This window comes from Emydura macquarii, unplaced genomic scaffold, assembly GCF_026122565.2.
Source record: "Emydura macquarii macquarii isolate MOO-44397 ecotype Brisbane River unplaced genomic scaffold, CSIRO-AGI_Emac_v2 contig_2768, whole genome shotgun sequence".
In the NCBI taxonomy this organism is placed as follows: Eukaryota; Metazoa; Chordata; order Testudines; family Chelidae; genus Emydura; species Emydura macquarii.
In genome coordinates, this window is record NW_027132905.1 from 39,757,861 (window position 1) to 39,776,814 (window position 18,954).

The 18,954-nt window shown below is 42.9% G+C and overlaps 1 protein-coding gene across 1 annotated transcript in view; it reads left to right on the plus strand.

Annotated features, from left to right (window-relative positions):
- Positions 1 to 17,728, plus strand: part of MMEL1 (membrane metalloendopeptidase like 1) — a 52,761-nt gene extending 35,033 nt beyond the window's left edge. The window contains exons 15-23 of the mRNA XM_067567143.1: positions 205 to 288; positions 499 to 602; positions 2,409 to 2,467; positions 9,058 to 9,177; positions 10,330 to 10,463; positions 12,046 to 12,111; positions 15,022 to 15,117; positions 15,639 to 15,715; positions 16,571 to 17,728. Of these exons, the coding sequence (XP_067423244.1) occupies positions 205 to 288; positions 499 to 602; positions 2,409 to 2,467; positions 9,058 to 9,177; positions 10,330 to 10,463; positions 12,046 to 12,111; positions 15,022 to 15,117; positions 15,639 to 15,715; positions 16,571 to 16,670 (840 nt within the window). The 3' untranslated portion in view covers positions 16,671 to 17,728. The remainder of the gene's footprint in view (positions 1 to 204; positions 289 to 498; positions 603 to 2,408; positions 2,468 to 9,057; positions 9,178 to 10,329; positions 10,464 to 12,045; positions 12,112 to 15,021; positions 15,118 to 15,638; positions 15,716 to 16,570) is intronic.
- Positions 17,729 to 18,954: the final 1,226 nt, after the last annotated feature.

Below are 18,954 nucleotides of genomic sequence, written 5' to 3' on the forward strand. Positions count from 1 at the left end.
TATCTCTGAACACTTGCACACATACTCAAAATTTACATCAGATATACTCTTTGTTGGCTCATCATATGAATGGGCTGAATTCACCACTGGAGTAACTCCGCTGAAACTGATAGATTGGTATCAGCAAAAAATTTGATCAATTGTCTAGAGCAATCCATATTTTTTTACTATTGTGAGATCATTATGGGCTTTCTTTTCTTGTAGGCGGTGGCAATTAAAGAGCAAATTGGCTACCCAGATTATATTTTGGAAGATCAGAACGAAAAGCTGGATCAGGAATATGCAAATGTAAGTATGTGGCATGTACCTGGACAGGGTCAATACAAAAGCATAAACATATTGCATTTTTTTTATAATATTAAATACCTGTGTTACTGTCGCCCCCCAGAGGACCAATCAGGACCAAATATTTCATAACATCCTATGGAGGGGGGCAGGTTAAAGGAAATTCTTCATTAAAAGAAATGTGCTAATACATTGGGATTCGTATTTCTTTAGTTAAACTTCAGTGAGCACAAGTATTTTGAAAACATCCTGGAAAACCTCAGGGCTGGAGCCCAGAAGAGCTTGAAAAAACTTCGAGAGAGAGTTGACCAAGACATGTGAGTATCCAGACTGCCTGGTTGTATAATCACCCTATGCTCGGGAATAATGGTTAGGGACCACCCTAGCTCTCCAGTGCTGGCACTGCCCTTCTCCATACATTTCAGAGAATTAAGAATACTTTTGTTTGTGGTTGCGTACGAATGGGTCATCTGGGGGAACTGAATAAGTAGCTCTTTGTCTGCCTCTAGTGGTAATGTACGTACCTGGGACTATGGGGATCATTCAGACCTTTTAGAATCTCAGATGAATACTGCACAGAACTACTTCACACTCTGTTATATTACCATCGAGCTACTTCTCACAAAGCTGTGACTGATCTTTCTGGCAAGGGAGAAATGCGAATAGGCCAGCCTGACCTTGGAAAATTAATAACTGGAAGGAAATAAAAAAACGTGCTGAATGTGCAACTTCTGAGATTCGAATACTTTGGTCAGCCAAACACTTGTGAATAACAAATAACGTGACTGGTCATAGTGAACCAAACCTGGGGGTTTTAAATGGCAAAAATACTTGTGGATTTTTTGTTTTACCATTCAGCTAGCTCTGTTCAGGAGTATGGCTAGTCTTCAGTGCCTACAGAGCAACTTCATGCCCCAGCAGCCAAACCTCTCCCCATCTCTACTCACTCTGGGCTGGAGTGAAAGCCCACTGGACTTAAAGTGGGCTTTGTTCAGGCCTTCTTTGTGTGGTAATTTAGTAGTGTGTGGAGTTATGTCTTTCATTGTTCATGTATGATTCATAGGCTTCCAGTGAAGTCTCCTTGCAAGCTTGGAAGATTTTCCCCATAAGACATAAAACCACTTAGCACTTTAGATCATTAACAGTCCATTGGTTAATGACCCAAATTGAAGAAGATTGTATAACTAAACTTATTCATCATCGTATCAACTAATTATTACCGTCAGATGGAATGCCTATGTTCATGTCCCAGAACTAGGGCAACCAGATAACAAGTGTGAAAAATCAGGACAGGAGGTGGAGAAGGCATCCATATAAGATAAAGCCCCAAATATCAGGACTGTCCCTATAAAATCAGGACATCTGGTCACCCTACCTAGACATGACCCTTTTTAAAGTAAAAGGGAAGGCTTGTTATTGCAGCCTCTTGGCTAGTCACCTATTCATTTCATGATGTAGTGAGGTCTCTCTGGGAGACGGTATGAAACCAGACTGTGATGTAGCCATTCATTAGAGGAGTGAGAAGGGACTGAGAGAAATGATGAGTTACCGGGCTAATGAAAACAGTATTGCAAAACCAGATACTTCAAACAGGAAGTACTTCTCAAAATTAGCACTCATTATCGATGAAAAATTGGTTTCACAGTACAGATGGTAGTACCTGTCTGGTTCTACATTTGAAATGATTTAGTCTCTCACTGTTCTAATTAAGCATTTTCAATAGACAAACTTAGTCCCAGCTTTCTGTGTGGGCAAATACATTCTGCTGCCCTAAATTCCCCCTCTGCATTTTTATTTAGGTGTTATATTCTTCATTTCTTGTCTTAAACTGTTAAATTGTAGTGCTGGGAACTCTTCAACAGCTACCACCCTAGAAGTGACTGCTCAGCAACAGTGAGCACAATGACACCTGGCTTTGATCTGGGATCCTTTAGGATGAACGGTGTCATATAACCAAAAGATTGCTACCATTTTCCAGTTTGAGTATCCTTGCTGAACCATTCCCAGTTGCTTTCATTTCCTCCACTCCTCCAATTTTATATGCACATCGTACTTTTTGAAGATTAACTCAATAAAGAGAATGCTTATAAAATGACTCTATCTTTACATATTATTCTTCCTAGATGGATCATTGGTGCTGCAGTGGTCAACGCATTCTATTCCCCCAACCGAAATCAGATAGGTAGGTTTCAAACCATTTTAACTGATCGGTGGAATCTAAGAATAATTTGCATGTGTGAGGCAATAGCAATGCACATTAGGGGTGCCACGCCCTTACCCAGATGCAGCCCAAACTGAACTTTTGTAGCACTCATGGAGCAAGGTGGATGAGCGGCTCTGCTCAAGCCTTTGTTTTGCTGATGAATATTCAACTCACTTAAACTCGGCAAAAGCTGTTTACATTCCTTCATGGAAACAGCCTTGTGTTTGGAAGCCTAGAAAGGAACAGCCATCAAGTGTGTGCCAACTTCAGGGAGTAGTGAATGCCCACCACATATTTGAGGCTTTTTATACTAATGTCTCTGCATGCCTGGAAAAATTAAGCAAGGCTCCCCGGTTTGGCTGTTTGTGCAGGTGACACTGACATTATTTTTATGAGAGATACACAAGACTGAAGAAATTTGCCTCAGCTCACGAGATGTCAGACTCCTGAGCACTTCCAGATCTGCTGGCTTGATCTCCACGGTTGTTAGTGGGCAGCGAGGACTCCAAGCATGATAAACCCAGCTGGCTTTATGCTCCCTGTGCTCGCTGGAGCCCTGAGCTGTTGCAAACAGCCAGGAATGCAATTTAAACCTACAGACTCTCCAGCAGGCGCTGGGCAATCAGTTCTCCTTAGTGAAGGGGGCGGGGGGAGTAGCTAATAATTTGTATTAATAGTACTGATTGTTTGGATTGCACCAGTGCCCAGAGGACCCATTGTTCTAGGCACTGAACAGACTCATAGCAAGAGACAATCCACACCCTGAAGAGCTTGATTTGTGAACTTGCAGCCATAGTACCTTGCTCACACATGGGGGATAGAGACTGGTTCCTTTACTTCACGTGCATAAGTAAAGAACATTAAAGGTGGGAAAAACAAAAGGCTGCACAAGACACCAGTAACTGACATGCTCATGGGCTAAGCCACTGCCGCATCATCAAACAATGATTCCGGAAGGGACATTTTTGGACATAACCCAACTGAAGGCAGTTGTGTTAGTGGACCACTTCGTAATCTTCCAATGGCACCTGTTTGCATAGTTTTACCACTTGGAATAATCACTGTGGATTTAGCTAGACATGACTCATATAGATTAGATAGATAGATTAGATAGATAGATCTGAATTTCACCTGGCCAGGTCCCAATAAGGAACAGGGAAGAGGACAGAAAGTATTTATATTAGATGGGAAAACAGCCTTATCACAAACACAAGAGCATGTAGATCTACACGCACCGCCAGAAAGCTTGGCATTGTGATGAGGAAGGAACCCAACTGATCTTATCAGCAGTGAGTCCCAACCAGTTTGGCTGGATCTTCCATATGTGCTAAGTCCCCCTGTCTCCGTGTCCCATCAGACCCAGCACCTCAGACACTGTTTTTCTTCTTTCCACTTGCCTCTCCTTCATGTTCTGCATGTTCCCTTTTTTCCTTCTGTGCCTCCGATTTTTTTTAAAGAATTTCTATACTATTACTTTTATGTTATCTCATTTTTTTGCTCCCTCTCTCCACTTGCCAGAAAGCCCCATGCCTCTCAGGCTGGGTGTCCACCGTTGTCTCCAGAGTCTTACCCTTACAGAGGGTAAACTGATCTTCCTGAGCATGCCCATCTCAAGAACACTTTGCTGACCTCAGAGTCACAGGCAGCTGTTTTGACACTTTACTGTCAGTGGCACAGACTTTCCTTTCAAAGGACTCCTACAGACAATACCTACGCCTCCATCACTGACAACGAACTGTTCAGCCATTTGGAGGGGCCTAACTCAAAGAGAGCAGGGGCAAAAAAATAAAATAGAAATCAATCCAAGATTGGAGTTGGGAGGATGATAGCATCCTTTTGATTTAAAGGGCCGTAGATTAATCCTAATGGGCACATCTCTGCCACCAATTGTGCAATGAAAAAGAGCCCCTCTTTTTTATTTCTTTTTTGCTGGGGAAGCAGGACACAAAGTAGTCACTTTGGCACGTTCTGCAGAGCTGTGATGTGGCCAATAAAGAGGCAGAGATCCTCAGGATTACCTTTTATCTGCTTTTTCCAAGAAGACAGCTCTGCAGTCCCATTCGCACTGATTCCTGCCCTCTTCCCAAGGTTTGATTTGTGCATTTCAAAGCATTTCAAAGCACGACATGACATACGCTTCTCTTTAAAAAGTTTGTGTGGCAGGATTTCTCCCTCTGTCTCCAACAAAAAGGCCCTACCCAAACTCAGCGTTGTTAACGCAAAGAGGAAAAAGAGAGACTCCATGAATTCTAGCAGGCACTTCAATATTGCTACTGATTTGACATGGAAGGTGCTCAGATACTATGACAAGAATAAAGCCCTAACATAGATATAGCTCAGACTCCTCTCAAAGATATGACAGTGCAGTGCTGGTACAGAGGGGATTTTATGTTATTCCAAAGAGTAGAAAAGAGCTGTCTGGACTGTTTCTATCAAAGATTCTTTTAACAGACAATGGCTCTAGTGTTGAAATGTAAGTTTCTGTGATGGGAGAAATGTCCATTTTGGACCCCCCAAAAGCTTTTGTGAAAAAAACTCTCAAAACATTGAAAAGTTTGCAAGGATTTCATTGGCAAAAAGTGAAAAATGTCCAGTTTCAGTTTTCCAATGACGTCCCCAATATTTCTGAATAAAAATGTTGACAAACAAAATCGTTTTCACTTTCTTTGAAATTTTATGCAGGAAAAAAAACATTTTCCAACCAGCCAGAGTTGCTACATTTTCTCTTTAGCTTGAATATTATTATTAAATATGAAGGGCGTCTGTTTTCCCTCCCTGAGGCTTGAACATTGTGAAACCAAGTGCTTCGTGCCTGGCCCACTACCTCCAGAGAGTTCCAGGTCCAGACCTCTGTAGGTGCCCCAAGAAGCTATTACATTAAAATGGAGTAAAAGCTGTGACTAAAAAATCCTTCATTGGATTGGACCAACATGGCACGCTAAGACATCCCAACACCTCTTACAAACATTCTTGCTTACCCCCATCCACAACCTCTCTGGCCAATAAAACTAAGGCTCATTTGATCTAGGGTCCAGAGCAAATGTACCTATCAAGTTCTGGTTTGATTTATCTAATTTCTCACAGTGTTAAAATTCCTGTTCCTGTCTTAGTGGGAACTGGTTCCTTTTTTCTCCTAGTGAATGGTCTGGATCCACTGATCCTTCTTTATAAACAAAGGGCTTGAGATCTTTTTTCACGAGTGTGTGCTATGTGGTTTCAATTATTAGAATAATCCATCGGCAGCATTAATTCCTTCTTGAAGGTCATATGTGACTCCTCTTTAATGCCCGGAAGAAAGATTAAACACAACTGCTGTCGCTGCTATATTAGGCTTTTATGTGTAGCATGGAGGAGGCTGGAACTATGTTTTCCAAAGCTGTCATCCAAAGTACAGTTGATACACTGTAGTAATTCCTATGGAGTACGCTTAAAACATTAAGCCTCTGTTATTTGTAGGCTGCATATGGTTGTTAACCTTTCTGTTATCAAAAATAAAGCAATAAAACATCCATTAGCTCCCCCATAAAATGGCTCTTTGATACAAACTGAACACAGTTCATCAGGACAGCAAAGAGGAAAAAATGTTCAGGTGAGCCAATAGTCCCATGCAACAGTAACCCAGGGTGCGTGGTGTGTCTTTGAGTCAGATTTGTTGCCTTTAATGACAAATACAAAATTTTAACTACCTCTGTGCCAGCCCCATATAATTTAACACAGCTGTGGGCGAGGGAGTCAGAGCCGAAGGTCCATTCTGCCTCCTGCAACATTACAAAGATGTTTAGTTCTGTTCTGATTAGAACCAGTCAATCCTTTTCTAATGAAGTATTTCCATCTATAAATAGCCTTTTTACAAAGAACTTTTCTTTTCTTTTTTTTTTTTTTTGGGGGGGGGGGGGGAAACAATTGTTGGGAGTGTAGAAAATTCTTGTATTTCATGAAAAAAATATCATGCCTTTTTTCAATATTTTCTCTAAATTTTATCAATTGTTTGGTTCACCCCAAAAACCTGCTTTTGTTACATTTTCCAAAAAACAACCAGCAAAAACTGACAACTAAATGGACCCATTCTGAATATTTCAAAATGAAATCAGTTCTGAAGTTTTTCTATGAAAATAGGTTTCATTGTGTGACCTGTTCTAGTTCTGACAGCTGACTCTCTCATGATGACTTAAGAACCTGCGGCAAAAGAACACTGCCCAATGTACTCTGGGATGGGTGTCTTGCTCATGCTTTTGTGCTCATCAATCCGGCCTGCGGCATTTTCGCAAGTTAATGCTGAGTCACTTTCCCCCTTTTATTAAAAGTTTCTTTCCTACACCCAGTCTCTGTGCTTGAAAGAGAGGAAGTATAGCCTCTAGAGATTCCCAAGAGGTCGTGTGTAATTGTCCCAGGTTACTGGGTGGGGGCTCAAGCCAATTTTGTGTTGTATTGTTGAAAAGGAGCCTCTAGATATTGAACCAGCCCTTGTTCCTGCTGTTTCCAACTGGCAGGAGGGTTACATTTTGGGGGGCTTGTCTGGGATCCCTGGGTCAGTACCCCTCCTCGCAAGCACATCTCGACTGATCCATTGAGTTGGGAAAACCATTTTATTATATTTTGAGGAAATCACAGTTGGGTGGATCTTGACTCAGCAGCCCCAAGCCTGGGGGCTGCGGCGCCAGGCAACGAGTGGGTAAAAGCACTGGGGCAAGCGCCGGGCAAGGTTGTGCTGTCCCATTCTACATCAAGCTCCTACCGTCAGTGAAGATTATTTGCTGGGGGGATCCCATCCCAATTCCTGGGGAAGAGGAGTCTGAACCCTGGTTGGAACGCACCACTGAAACGCTGCAGGAATGGGCAGCACCAGCTGCAGAAAAGCGAAGATTTCTACTAGAGAGCCTCAGGGGCCCGGCATTAGACGTGAGTCACACCCTGAAGCTCGCTAACCCTGGGGTCAGTGTGAAGGGTTGCCTAGAGGCCCCTCAGTCACACCTTGGGAGCACAGAGGCTCTGAGGACATTTATAGTGAGTTCCTTAATGCCCGTCAGCAAAGGGGCAAGATGGTTTCAGCTTATAGACCAAGGCTGGAGAAACTGCTTCAGAGAGCTGTCAGGAGGGGAACAGCGACTGCTGAGCAGATGGCTCAGACCAGGCTGGCTCAGATTGTGTGAGGAACTCAATATTCGAACCCAACTCGACTTCCTCTCCGGCGAAAGGGATGACAGGAACATCCCCCACGTTACCCCCAGCTGATAAAAGAGGTCAAAGAGGAGGAAAAAAGGCCGGTCGCCAGTGAGCTGTGGGAAGCCCGGCCGTCTGAGGCAGCCAGCACAGCCCCCCTGTGAACAGCCAGAGTGCTGATGGTGCACACCAGAGAGGAACTTGCTCAACAAGCGCAGGTCCTGACAGAACAGAGAGCTGAGCTATGCGGGACCATCCACCGAGCCACGACTGCCAGGCACAAGACGCTGCTGGCTGGGGTGAGGGAGAAGTCAGAAGTTAGAGCCGGCAACCCACCCGAGCAGAGGGGGGAAAGGACCATCCTTCTGCTACCGGTGGGGCCAGGATGGACATCGTGCGGCCAAGTGTCGTAAAGAAGAAAATCCCTCCTTGGTGTATGGAAAGCTGAGGACCAGTTGGGAGGGGTCGAGGAACTGACAAAGGGGCTTGGGAAGGGGGCCATCCAGGCCCACAGGACTTGAAGGCTCCCCTGGAAAAGACTGTCCAGCTGGGATCCCACCAGGGCTGATAGGGCCTCGAGCAGAGGTCCCGGTGAGGATCGAAGGGGCAGAATTTAAAGCAGTGCTTGACACCAGATCTCAAGTGACAATTATATTTCAGTCATTTTACCAAGGACCTGCCCAGACAGCCACTGACAGGGCTTGGCTGGTATTGGCTCAGCCTGGAGGAATACCCCCACCAAAAGGTACACCTGGAATTTCCAGAGGAGGTTGCCGGGGTAAGAGAAGAGGTGGACACCGCTGCCTTAATATACCCCCACCCTAAAGGAATCTCTGATGTGTCTGTGCTGATAGGGACCATCTCCAGTCTCTTCAAAGTCCTTACTGCGGACAATGAGCTGGGGACCAATATCTAAACACCCTGATGATCCATGCGCTTTGTGCTGAAGTCTACAGGAAAATTGAGAGCACTAAGGAGGAGATGTCTGCGCTACCAATGGGAGCCCTGACATACACGGGCACAACCTCCTTAATGGGAATAAATAGGGGGATTCTGCTGTGTAATTCTAAGTCTCTTTTCTAATTACAGCTGCAATGTAATGTTATAAGACTAAACAAGCTGAGCTGGAAGGGAAATTATGCTGGTTCTGAAATAGGAGATTCTATAGTTACAAGTTTACTACATTTAACATTTAAGAACTATTCTCTGTCCACTAAGAGAGGCAGAGGTCTATTCTCATGACTATTGTCAATGTGTTATAAAATACATAAAGCAAGTGGCATAAACAAAGGAAATATTCCTTTCCGATATGGATTATTTTCTACTCGATCTGCTGCTAAGGGCTGACCCATCTGCAGAGCACACACAGATGAAATTATCTGAACCACGTTCTCTCTCTCTTTTTGCAGTGTTTCCTGCTGGAATTCTACAGCCTCCCTTCTTCAGCAAACACCAGCCACAGGCACTAAACTTTGGAGGGATCGGGATGGTAATTGGGCATGAAATTACTCATGGTTTTGATGACAATGGTGAGAAGAGGCTAAAAAATTATCTAAGCAAAATATTTCTTTTATAATTGAATTAATCACACTGTAGAAAACTAGACGTGGGTGGTCACAGTCTATCAGCTCTGACTGCTGTTCTCTCTGTCTGTCTGTCTCTCTCTCTCTCTCTCTCACACACACACACACACACACAAACCCCTTGTAATAACATACTACAGATGTGTGATTTGGAGGGAATTATTCTTGAACCTGTGAGGGTAACGAATTTTAAAAAACTAATTAAATTAATGGTGATGCTCAGGAAAACTTTTACAACAGTAAAGTATAAGAAATGCTATCAGTTCTAATAGGTATGCAGCCTTTTAAAGTGAAACAAAATCTGTGAAAAAAATTCTAGTGGCAGAACAGTGACACACAGAGTCCTGACCCCTGGAGATCCTTTATTTTTAAACCCAATCTTTAAAAATAATTGATTGTGTCATTATCATGGACAGGCGCCTAAAATTATTTTGGACATTGAGAATAAATTCTGATATTTCTTTTTTAAAATTCTTTATACATAGGCTTCATTGAAGATGGCTTTTAATTCCATGGGTCCTATATAATTTAAACATTAAACGATTGCTGTAGCTGTCTGGATACAGGTCCATATTGAGTAAAAAGTGTGCTCTGAGCAACAGGATAAGGAAGAGGGACACCAGAATCTGTCTTGGTTTGCTTTGGCAAAATCATTAAACCTCTGCAACCCTGGGGTACCCCATCTGTCAATTGGAGATTGTACTTTCTGTATTTCTAGGGGGTTTGCGATGATTTTTTGGCTAATTAGGAATATTATTATTTGTATTACAGACGTGCATGAGAACTGTAAACAGGATCAAGCCCCTACTGTGCTGGGTATGGTGCATTCACATAGTAAGAGACAGTCTGTACCCCAAAGAGCAGACGCTCAAAACAGATACAAGTGGATGTAACAAACCCACAGAAAGGAGGCAGGCAGAAGGTCAAAAGTAATAGGAAAAGAATCCTGGGATTAGCAGCTGCTCTGGTTAGACTGCTAAGTGTAACTATAAGAACTGAGTGCCAATATTTAAAGCTGATAACCGGTCAGGGTCTATGGACACACAGATCATTGCACCCTGAAACAGTCTCTCCTCCATTATCTGGTTTCATGAACAGGAAGAAATTTTGACAAAGATGGAAATATGTTTGATTGGTGGAGCAATTTCTCAGCCATGCATTTCAAAGACCAGTCCCGTTGCATGGTTTATCAGTATGGAAACTACACATGGGAGCTGGCTGGAGGACAGAACGTGAGTACACGCCTCAGGATGGAGATTGTGTAGGATGCTTTTGTGAATTAATTTAGCAGGTGAGAAAGGTGTGACTGTTTGATAGCAATAGAGTCTCAAGCACTTGACCCAAACTCGGCTATCCAGAGTTTGAAGCTAGGTCTGTAGAGGTAAAAGCCTAGTGCACTAACCCACTTACGCATCCAGGCTACTCTGCAAAATAATGGTTCCACCCAAGTCTTAACGTCTTATTTTCTTCCACAGCTACTGGATCTAAACTAGCTTAGAGAATTAGGGAAATAGAGAGAGGACACAAATTCCTTCTTGAGAACAAGAAAAGCTTGATTCCTACTTCCACAGTTTTAGGAGTTCGTTTGTTTTGGTTCCTCCTCACTTATAATTTGATCAGAGGGGATTTAAGAAGGGTCAGGCAAGTTTAAAGAGAGTGGCAGAACAGAGGAATAGGTCAAATATTTTTTCATCTTCCCAAAATCTGGTCAGAAAATGTTTTTAAAGGCATTCAGGGCTGAGGCAGTTTTGGTGACAACACACAGAAACAGCAACTGAAGAGAACCAACTAGGACAGAAGTTCCAGGTCCCTACCAACATAAAAGCCAAATCCTAGCTCCAGCAGCCTTCCTTAACCACACCCCCAGCTTAAAGTGCCTCAGCTGCCTTTGGGCTGAGCTTCTTATAACCCTCCAGCTCCCACAATGCTTTGCAGAGCAGGCAACCCAACAAAAGTAAAATACCTTGTTTTGCTGTAAAAGAACCTTTTCCCCTCTAAATATGTCCCAGGTTAACCCTGCAAACTCCTGAAAAGGCAGAAAACTAAAAACAGAGCAACAGCAAAAAAAAAAAAAAAGCTATTGTTCTACTGAATCAGTGGCTCTCTCCTTTCCTCACCTTGCCCTGCCCCGCCCCTCTGAGCCCAGGCCAGGTGCATGCCTTTAAAAGCAATTGTCTCAGCCCCATTTAGTTCCCTTGTGAAAAAAAACCTCAAGGAGGGAGAGTGGATGTGGAGGATAGCTGTGTCTGTAAACATTGGAGCCTAGACATTATGGTAATGGGTGCCTTGGAAATACTTCAGAGAGATTGTGCTTTCTAACCTGGAGCACTCAGCTAGTCTAGCAGAATAACAAGGCATAATGGATGCAACAGGAACATAATGAATTTTGTTCATAGCTACTTCTGCTACAAGACCCTATGAAGCTTTTTGGGGCACAAATTGACATTTCCCCACCATCCTTCACACACAAAGGGTTTGTCCCACCAAGAATTGCTGTGGCTGATGGAGAACATACTCTACCCCCCTCCAGCCCAAGCCCCACCTCCCCAGCCCATGTTTGATGTTACTTTCTCAGCCAAATTCCAATTCTGGCAGACCCTGTATACTCTCCCCTGCTGCTTCAGTAAGTAACATGACTTATTCCCTTTCAGTCTCTTACTCCTCGGTCAGGGTGTTGTGTTGCTACTACCTTCCACCCCAGAGGCTGCTGCACATCAGTGGGAAGCGTAGTGTTTATATTTCAATTTGTGAAATGCTTTGGGTATGATGGACATTACCAACATGCACGGTAAACAAACAATTGCTTTGTTACAGGTCAGTGGAATAAGCACACTGGGAGAGAATATCGCAGACAATGGAGGAGTCCGACAGGCTTACAAGGTAACTCCTTAAAATACTGCGAGTCAGCATTAGCATTCAAGCCAGAAACTGGTCAGACCCCAATGTTTTTATTTTCATTAGGATGTGCTGGGAGTTACAGGCATCTCTCCCGGGGACTGCGAGGTGAAGTTTAATACACTACCCTATTACTATGTGCCCTGTTTAATTGGGAATTCAGTGAATGCCGTTGCATAACACTGTTCAAATGATCAATGCCCTGAATTGGATCCATGCAAGCACACCTTAGTACCCGTATCCATTGCAAGATCAAGAACAACCGCAGCCATTATCATTATTATCTGCATTGCGGTAGTGCCCAGGCCCGAACCGCAGACCTGGGCCCCACCATGCTAGGCACTGTGCAAACCACTCCAGAGAACAAGCAGTGTGGTAATAAATAGGCAGAGAAAAGGGTGAAAGAACCTGACTCCCACCAAAGCCCATCACACTGAGATAGTTGCTTCAACTACAAATAGCTTGTCAAATGGTATCGGTCACATGGCAACAGAGCTTTAGTTTCCCAGCAACGTAATTTGATGATGATGATTTTAAAGCACAGCAACCTTTTGATTTTTTTCCCCCTCCCCAGTTGACTTTTCTTACACTTTTCCTCCTTAAGCTAAAGCAACATGTCAGGTGTGATAGGTGAGACGTCAAAGAATTGAATAGAAATATCGCAGCACTCCCAAGAGAAATATAGATCACGTCTATGAATAATCTCTGCCCCCAAATTCACAGTAGAACCCAGCGCCTGGCACTGCTGAGCCTCCTCTAAAAACCTTGCGGGTTTTATAACCTTTAAGAAAATGACACACAAGTTTCCTCCAGCTTGTTGCTACAGTAGAACCTCAGAGTTACGAACACCTCGGGAATGGAGGCTGTTCTCTGAAATGTTCGTGTAACTCAACAAAACATACTGGTTGTTCTTTCAAAAGTTTTCAACTGACCCGTGACGGAATACAGCTTTGAAACTTTATTATGCAGAAGAAAAATGCTGCTTTTAACCATCTCAATTTAAATGAAGCAAGCACAGAAACAGTTTCCTTACCTGGTCAAATCTTTTTTTTTTTTTTTTTAATTTTTTTTACTCTTTCCCTTTATTTTGTTAGTAGTTTACATCTAACATAATACTGTACTGTACAGTATTTGCTTTTTTTTGGTCTCTGCTGCCTGACTGTGTATGTCCGGTTCCAAAGGAGGGGTGTGGTTGACCGGTCAGTTTGTAACTCTGGCATTCATAACTCTGAGGTTCTACTGTATTTATTTTCCATGCTCCTCTGGAATATTATATTGTGTATATATACCAACATCAGCCTGCCCCTTCCCAAGGTAAATGTTCTTAATCCTGTCAGTTATTTTCAAAGCAAGAGAGGGTACATTTCACATTCCAAGGCATTCCCATCCTGCTGCGAGTGGGACAATTCAGCCTAACCTGTCCACCTTGGTTATACACATGAGATATCCCACTGTACGTCTCACTCGCTCTCTTGAAATAACCAGGAGATTGGCCACTCCAGACACGAGAGGGACCTCCTGCATCTGTGCCCCTTCTGCTTCTACACACGATGGCTGCGGATATAAGTACCATATTCACCATTAGAAATGCTCCTTCCATGTGGAGAAGGTGTGGGATTGTGGAATGTAGTTACTGACATGAGACTGTTCTAAATTTGTGATAACTGTGATCTGTTGTATCCCTTTTAAAGGCAGAGATATGGGATCAGAGTTATGGATGTTTGCCTCAGAATTCCTTGTTATTTTTCAAAAAGATAAACATTCTGAATACCTGGGATGCCTTTAAAATTAAACATTAACTTTGATGTAGAACACACGGGAAATATGGGAAACCAAGTGGCATGATGGTAGTTAATGGTCCCTACAGTACAATCTTCTGAGATTCTTTGGTATGGTATGCTTGCATTTCCTCCCTTCACTCTATCTTTAAAGCCTTTTGTTTGGGAATATCTAAGTGAGTGAGAGGATATGGTAAAAAAATGTTCAGATTTAACTGGCATGCGACACATTAAATTGTCTTCATTATGTCAATGGGCCTAAAAAAAGAAAATTGGCCAATTAGCATTCAACAGTAACAGGTAATGGATTTAACTTTGTTCAGGGTTATTATCTGCTATTTTATAAGCAGTTACCTGAAGAGAGAGACACCACCAGCACCAAAAGTGAGGAGATTTAACTATCTGCTTTCCTTTTTGTTCCACGGTCATATGGAAAAATGCAATGCAATCTGCCGCTAGGCTTGTCTTTCAAACCACAGTCAAGTGCATGCAGTCTAAGGTGACTGCTTTGATCTACATTATCAGATGTATTTTAGTTGTGGCTTTTCAGAATGATAGCATCTGTCCCATGTTGTCATTCCTGTTTCCTGTAGAATGTGCAGTGAACCACTAGTTCAGCAGCATACTACACGGTACAGTGCCATCTTTTTGAAGGCACGCACCAGAGCTCCTGATAATTCAGGATAATTAAATATGTCTTTTTAAGGTAAAAGATTTTTTAAGGTTAGATCTATGTGAGCCGGCCACATCCAAAATTAAAAGAATACATACTGCTGATCTAAAATGCCACTGACAGTTCCATTTGGAGGTGGTACTTTTTCTTGTTTCGTGATTAGCCATGCACAGCAACGCTACAAACATAGTTGTGTTTCAGCCCAGAGGTGGCTGCTGGTGTGCAAAGTGACCTTGCCATATTTATATATAAATGTAAAGTTTGCAAAGGCCTGTAGGATGAAAAGCTCTTTACAAGAATAGGCATAAATTGCTGCCTTCCAATATAAACAGTTACTAAAGTGTCCAAGATAAAATGTAGCGGGACTGTACATTCTGAGGCTGGGTTTGCCATTGTGTCTGAATGGGGAGGACTCCTGTTAAATGAACTTATGATCAATTATAGGCCTATTTAAAATGGTTGGAACGAGAAGGGAAGGAGCCAAAGTTACCAGGACTCGACCTGACTCACAAACAACTTTTCTTTCTCAACTTTGCCCAGGTAGGCACCCGTTGGCTTTTGCTGAGAGTTGCATGAAAATATAAACTGGATTCTAAAGTGCTGATGCTTATGGACAAAGAATATGTCAGAATGCTCTTGACCCTCACTAACCCCAGGACACTCCTTCTTATGGACCGTGCTTGTCAGCAAAGGGTCCTTCAAACCAGCGCAGAAGATGGTTTAACTATTGGCATAGACAGGGCAAAACCTTCACAAAAAGAGCATGATTGACACCTGGGGGAACATAGTGTAGTGAAGATGGGGTTTTGGAGACAACTGACCCCCCAATGCCAGGTAGTTTCTAGAAGGCAATCCAGGGAGCCTCTCCAGGGCTTGAAAACTTTGGGGCAATCCTGGTGTCATTGAAGTCAATGGCAAAACTCCCATTGACTTCAATGGGGGCAGGATGTCAGCAGATGCAACTGCATCTAAATCAATGGAGCTGCAGTCACTTACACAGTTTGACCTACTAAAATACCCTTCTATTGATCCGTGAGCTTTTAATCCTTCTCCTTGTCCAGGTGTGGTGTGGTTCCTACAGACCAGAATATGCCAGTCAGTCTATAAAGACAGATGTTCACAGCCCTCTGAAATACAGGTGAGTTGTAAATACTTGGGCTAACTCTCTCTCACGCATTTCACCCCATCACTGCAATGTATCAGAAGATGCGAGAACACTTAAGCTATTTTATGGAGCTAGCAACTGCTTGCTAACAATTAAACACAATCAGACTAGAAGAACCCCCTCAATGCAAACTTCTGCTAGAATTCTACAACCTCAGACATGCCTGTAAAGAAACAAACCCCCTCATTCAGCCCTAGCATGCAGTACGCTTCTTATTTGCATCCAATCCAGAACCCACACAAGTAGCATGGGAGAGGGAGGAGGAGGAGGAGGAGGAAGAATCCTGTAAGTAAAGGAGATAAGGAAGAGTAACTGAAAAAGTAGAGCCCCGATACTGCTGTGAGCCCCTTCGATTTCATTGCGGGTCCATGCAGGCACAAGCGTCTTCCCACTGCAAGAACAGGAGCTGTGTCTAGGCTGTCCCCCAGGGCAGTGCTTGCTATTGGCCAGCTGCTCTTTGCAGGCATCTGAGGGCAAACGTTCTACTTCCTGGAGTTTGTTTCAGTTGCTGGGCTCCCTTTAGCCCCAGCACTGGTTGCGCCACATCTTGTCTTCCACCTAGAACCTGCAACAATCCACCCACACGTACATCACTGGCTCCACATGGGGTCACAAGTCTGCCAGCATGAAGCTGACTGCAGAATAATAGCCTTAGACTGTATAAGCCCTCTGGCGCAGAGACCATCTCGTATTGTGTGTGCCCAGTACAATGAGGACCTGAGAGAGACCTCCAGCCCGGATTCACTTAAGAACGTGCTTGTTTGCTTTCCTCTGCATGCAACCGAAGTGCAAATAAGCACCTTTCTTTTTCTCCCTTGTGTTGTCTAGGGTGATGGGATCCTTGCAAAACTTTGAGGCCTTCTCTGAGGCATTCCAGTGTAAAAAGGGCACAGCCATGCACCCTGCAGAGAAATGCAGAGTGTGGTAGCCAAAGAGAACAATGATGCTGAAGACTGCACGCTCTGAAAACTGAACTAGTCTGGCTACCTACTGGCCACTTCTAGCCAGTTAGGGGCCTGACATTTTCTTGTTCCGTGACAGCCACGGTTAAGGGTGCAGCTCCTGCAGTCAGAATTAAAGCAGCTATAGCTGTCAGGCTTCCGTGGCTCAGCTGGAAAGTACCCAGGCATCTCGAAATGCTGCCAGACCAGGCTGTGTTGAAAGCCACAGCGTGCTTCAGGAGAAAAATGACTGTTTCAAATGACATCCTGACTGTTATTAAGATACCACATCAGGGTTACAAGACTAGCTATTTAAAAAATAAAAGCAGATCTATTTTTCAGCAAGGAATATTCATTTTAGTATGTCTTACAACTAACTCATCCTTCTGAGGTTCAGTAAGCCTGTCTGGTTTTCCATTGTGTTAATTATTTTTCAATCTTCTCATTCAGTTTGTAGTACTCTTCTCCCAACTCCAGGGTAGAGCTAGTTAAACTTATGTGCTGGCCATGTAACATTGTCTGCTCGCACCTCAACGACTGCTTTGTTGTAAGAGATTGTAATTTGTCTTGATATTTTACAAAGTGAGCTGTATGTTAAATCTTCTGGCTGCTGATTTAAAGCAAAGCTGAACCACTTTTTATGCACTTGTTATTTTGCTCTACAGGGCAACTTTAACATGATCTCAACAAAATGAGATGGAGCGACTTTTAAAAGATGGGATTCTTTAGCTGAATTCCATTGCCAAATTCAGAATTACATGGGTAACTTCCGCCTCCCTTCAGAAATATATTTAAGAGGATGCTTATTCTTGCATTGAGTAAATATGTAGATATTTTAGTGGCAAAAACTTGCTTAGTGGAAACAGCAGAACATTTACACAGGAAAACAATCATCAAGCTATTTTTAATCCTAGGCCTTTTCAGTTTGCTGTAGTCTACTTTCAAAGATTGGATGTCATTACACTTTAAAAATGCACAAGTCGTTAATTTTTATAAAAATAAAACTTGCACTGTGGCAAATTGTTCATGCATTTATCTCTAGAAACGGGTCTGGATTGCTTTTTTCAATTAATGCTAAAATTTCAGGGTAACTAATATCTGATATGGTCAATCCTTTACATTGGACTTAACCCTTCTTCACTGCAAATGTTCATTTTTGGTCTATGTACCACTGGAAAGCATACTACTACTACTACTTCATAATCTAACAACATTTAGTAATGCTTCTATTAACAGATGTCAAACCAAATTGATTCACTTAGTATCTACTTAATGCGTAGTTCAGTAAAGCTTTTAAAAATTCACTGCAGTCAGATTGATCTATCCAGATCAACTGAGCGGTCAGTGAAGACCCGCTCAATCGATCCAGAAGTCGACACATTAAAACCACCCCTTCAAGTGGCAAAGCACTTCATCGATGGGAACGCATTTCCCGTCGGTGCAGTCCCATGAAGATGCCACATAGAAGAGGAGCTGCAAAGTCGATGGGAGTTACACAAGCTACTCTACATAGCTTGCATAACTCCTGTCGACTGCTGCCGAATTTCAAGGTCAGTGTAGAGGTGGCCCCAGAGTACTCTTCAAATTTGAAGTCATTAAATTCCATGCATGCTGGAATTTACTTCATTAAATCAGCACTATGGATGCTGTGGTATCATGGAAGGAAATTAGTCACTTAACTGTAGCTGCTTTATACATCCTATGAGAGATTAGGATCTAGTTGTCATGGAGATATTTTACTGTTTCAGAGGTATAGGATGGTTTTACCAAATGAAGCCTAGACCCTATTTGCATGTCCCTGGAGTACATTACCTTTTCCTGGGAAACTGCAGTTCATCTACACATTAACAAGTGCATCCATTAGAACTGAGAACCCCTCATTCATTTATTGTGAATTTCTAGATTAGAGGAGCTCAGTGATCGACCCCACCCCATGCTTCCTCTCCTAGTCCCTGTGCTATCACAGTCTAATCTCTCTCCTAGCTGTCACAAACTCACTGGGAGTTGTGTATGGAAGAGAAAAAAACCTTTGTATGCGGGCAACTGCCGTCCCTTATGTCCATAAGCTCTTTGTGCCGTTAGTTCCTGATCCTCAAGATAAGACGACGGGTGCTCACCACCATGTAGGACTGTGTCTATTCACACAGGTATTGCAGGAGGTATAAACAAGGACAGGCTTAAGTCCTTAGTAATATGGTGCTATTCACTGAGCATAGGCTATTTTCATACTTGGCTGTGTTACATACTGGATCTCAAACAAGCATGATCACA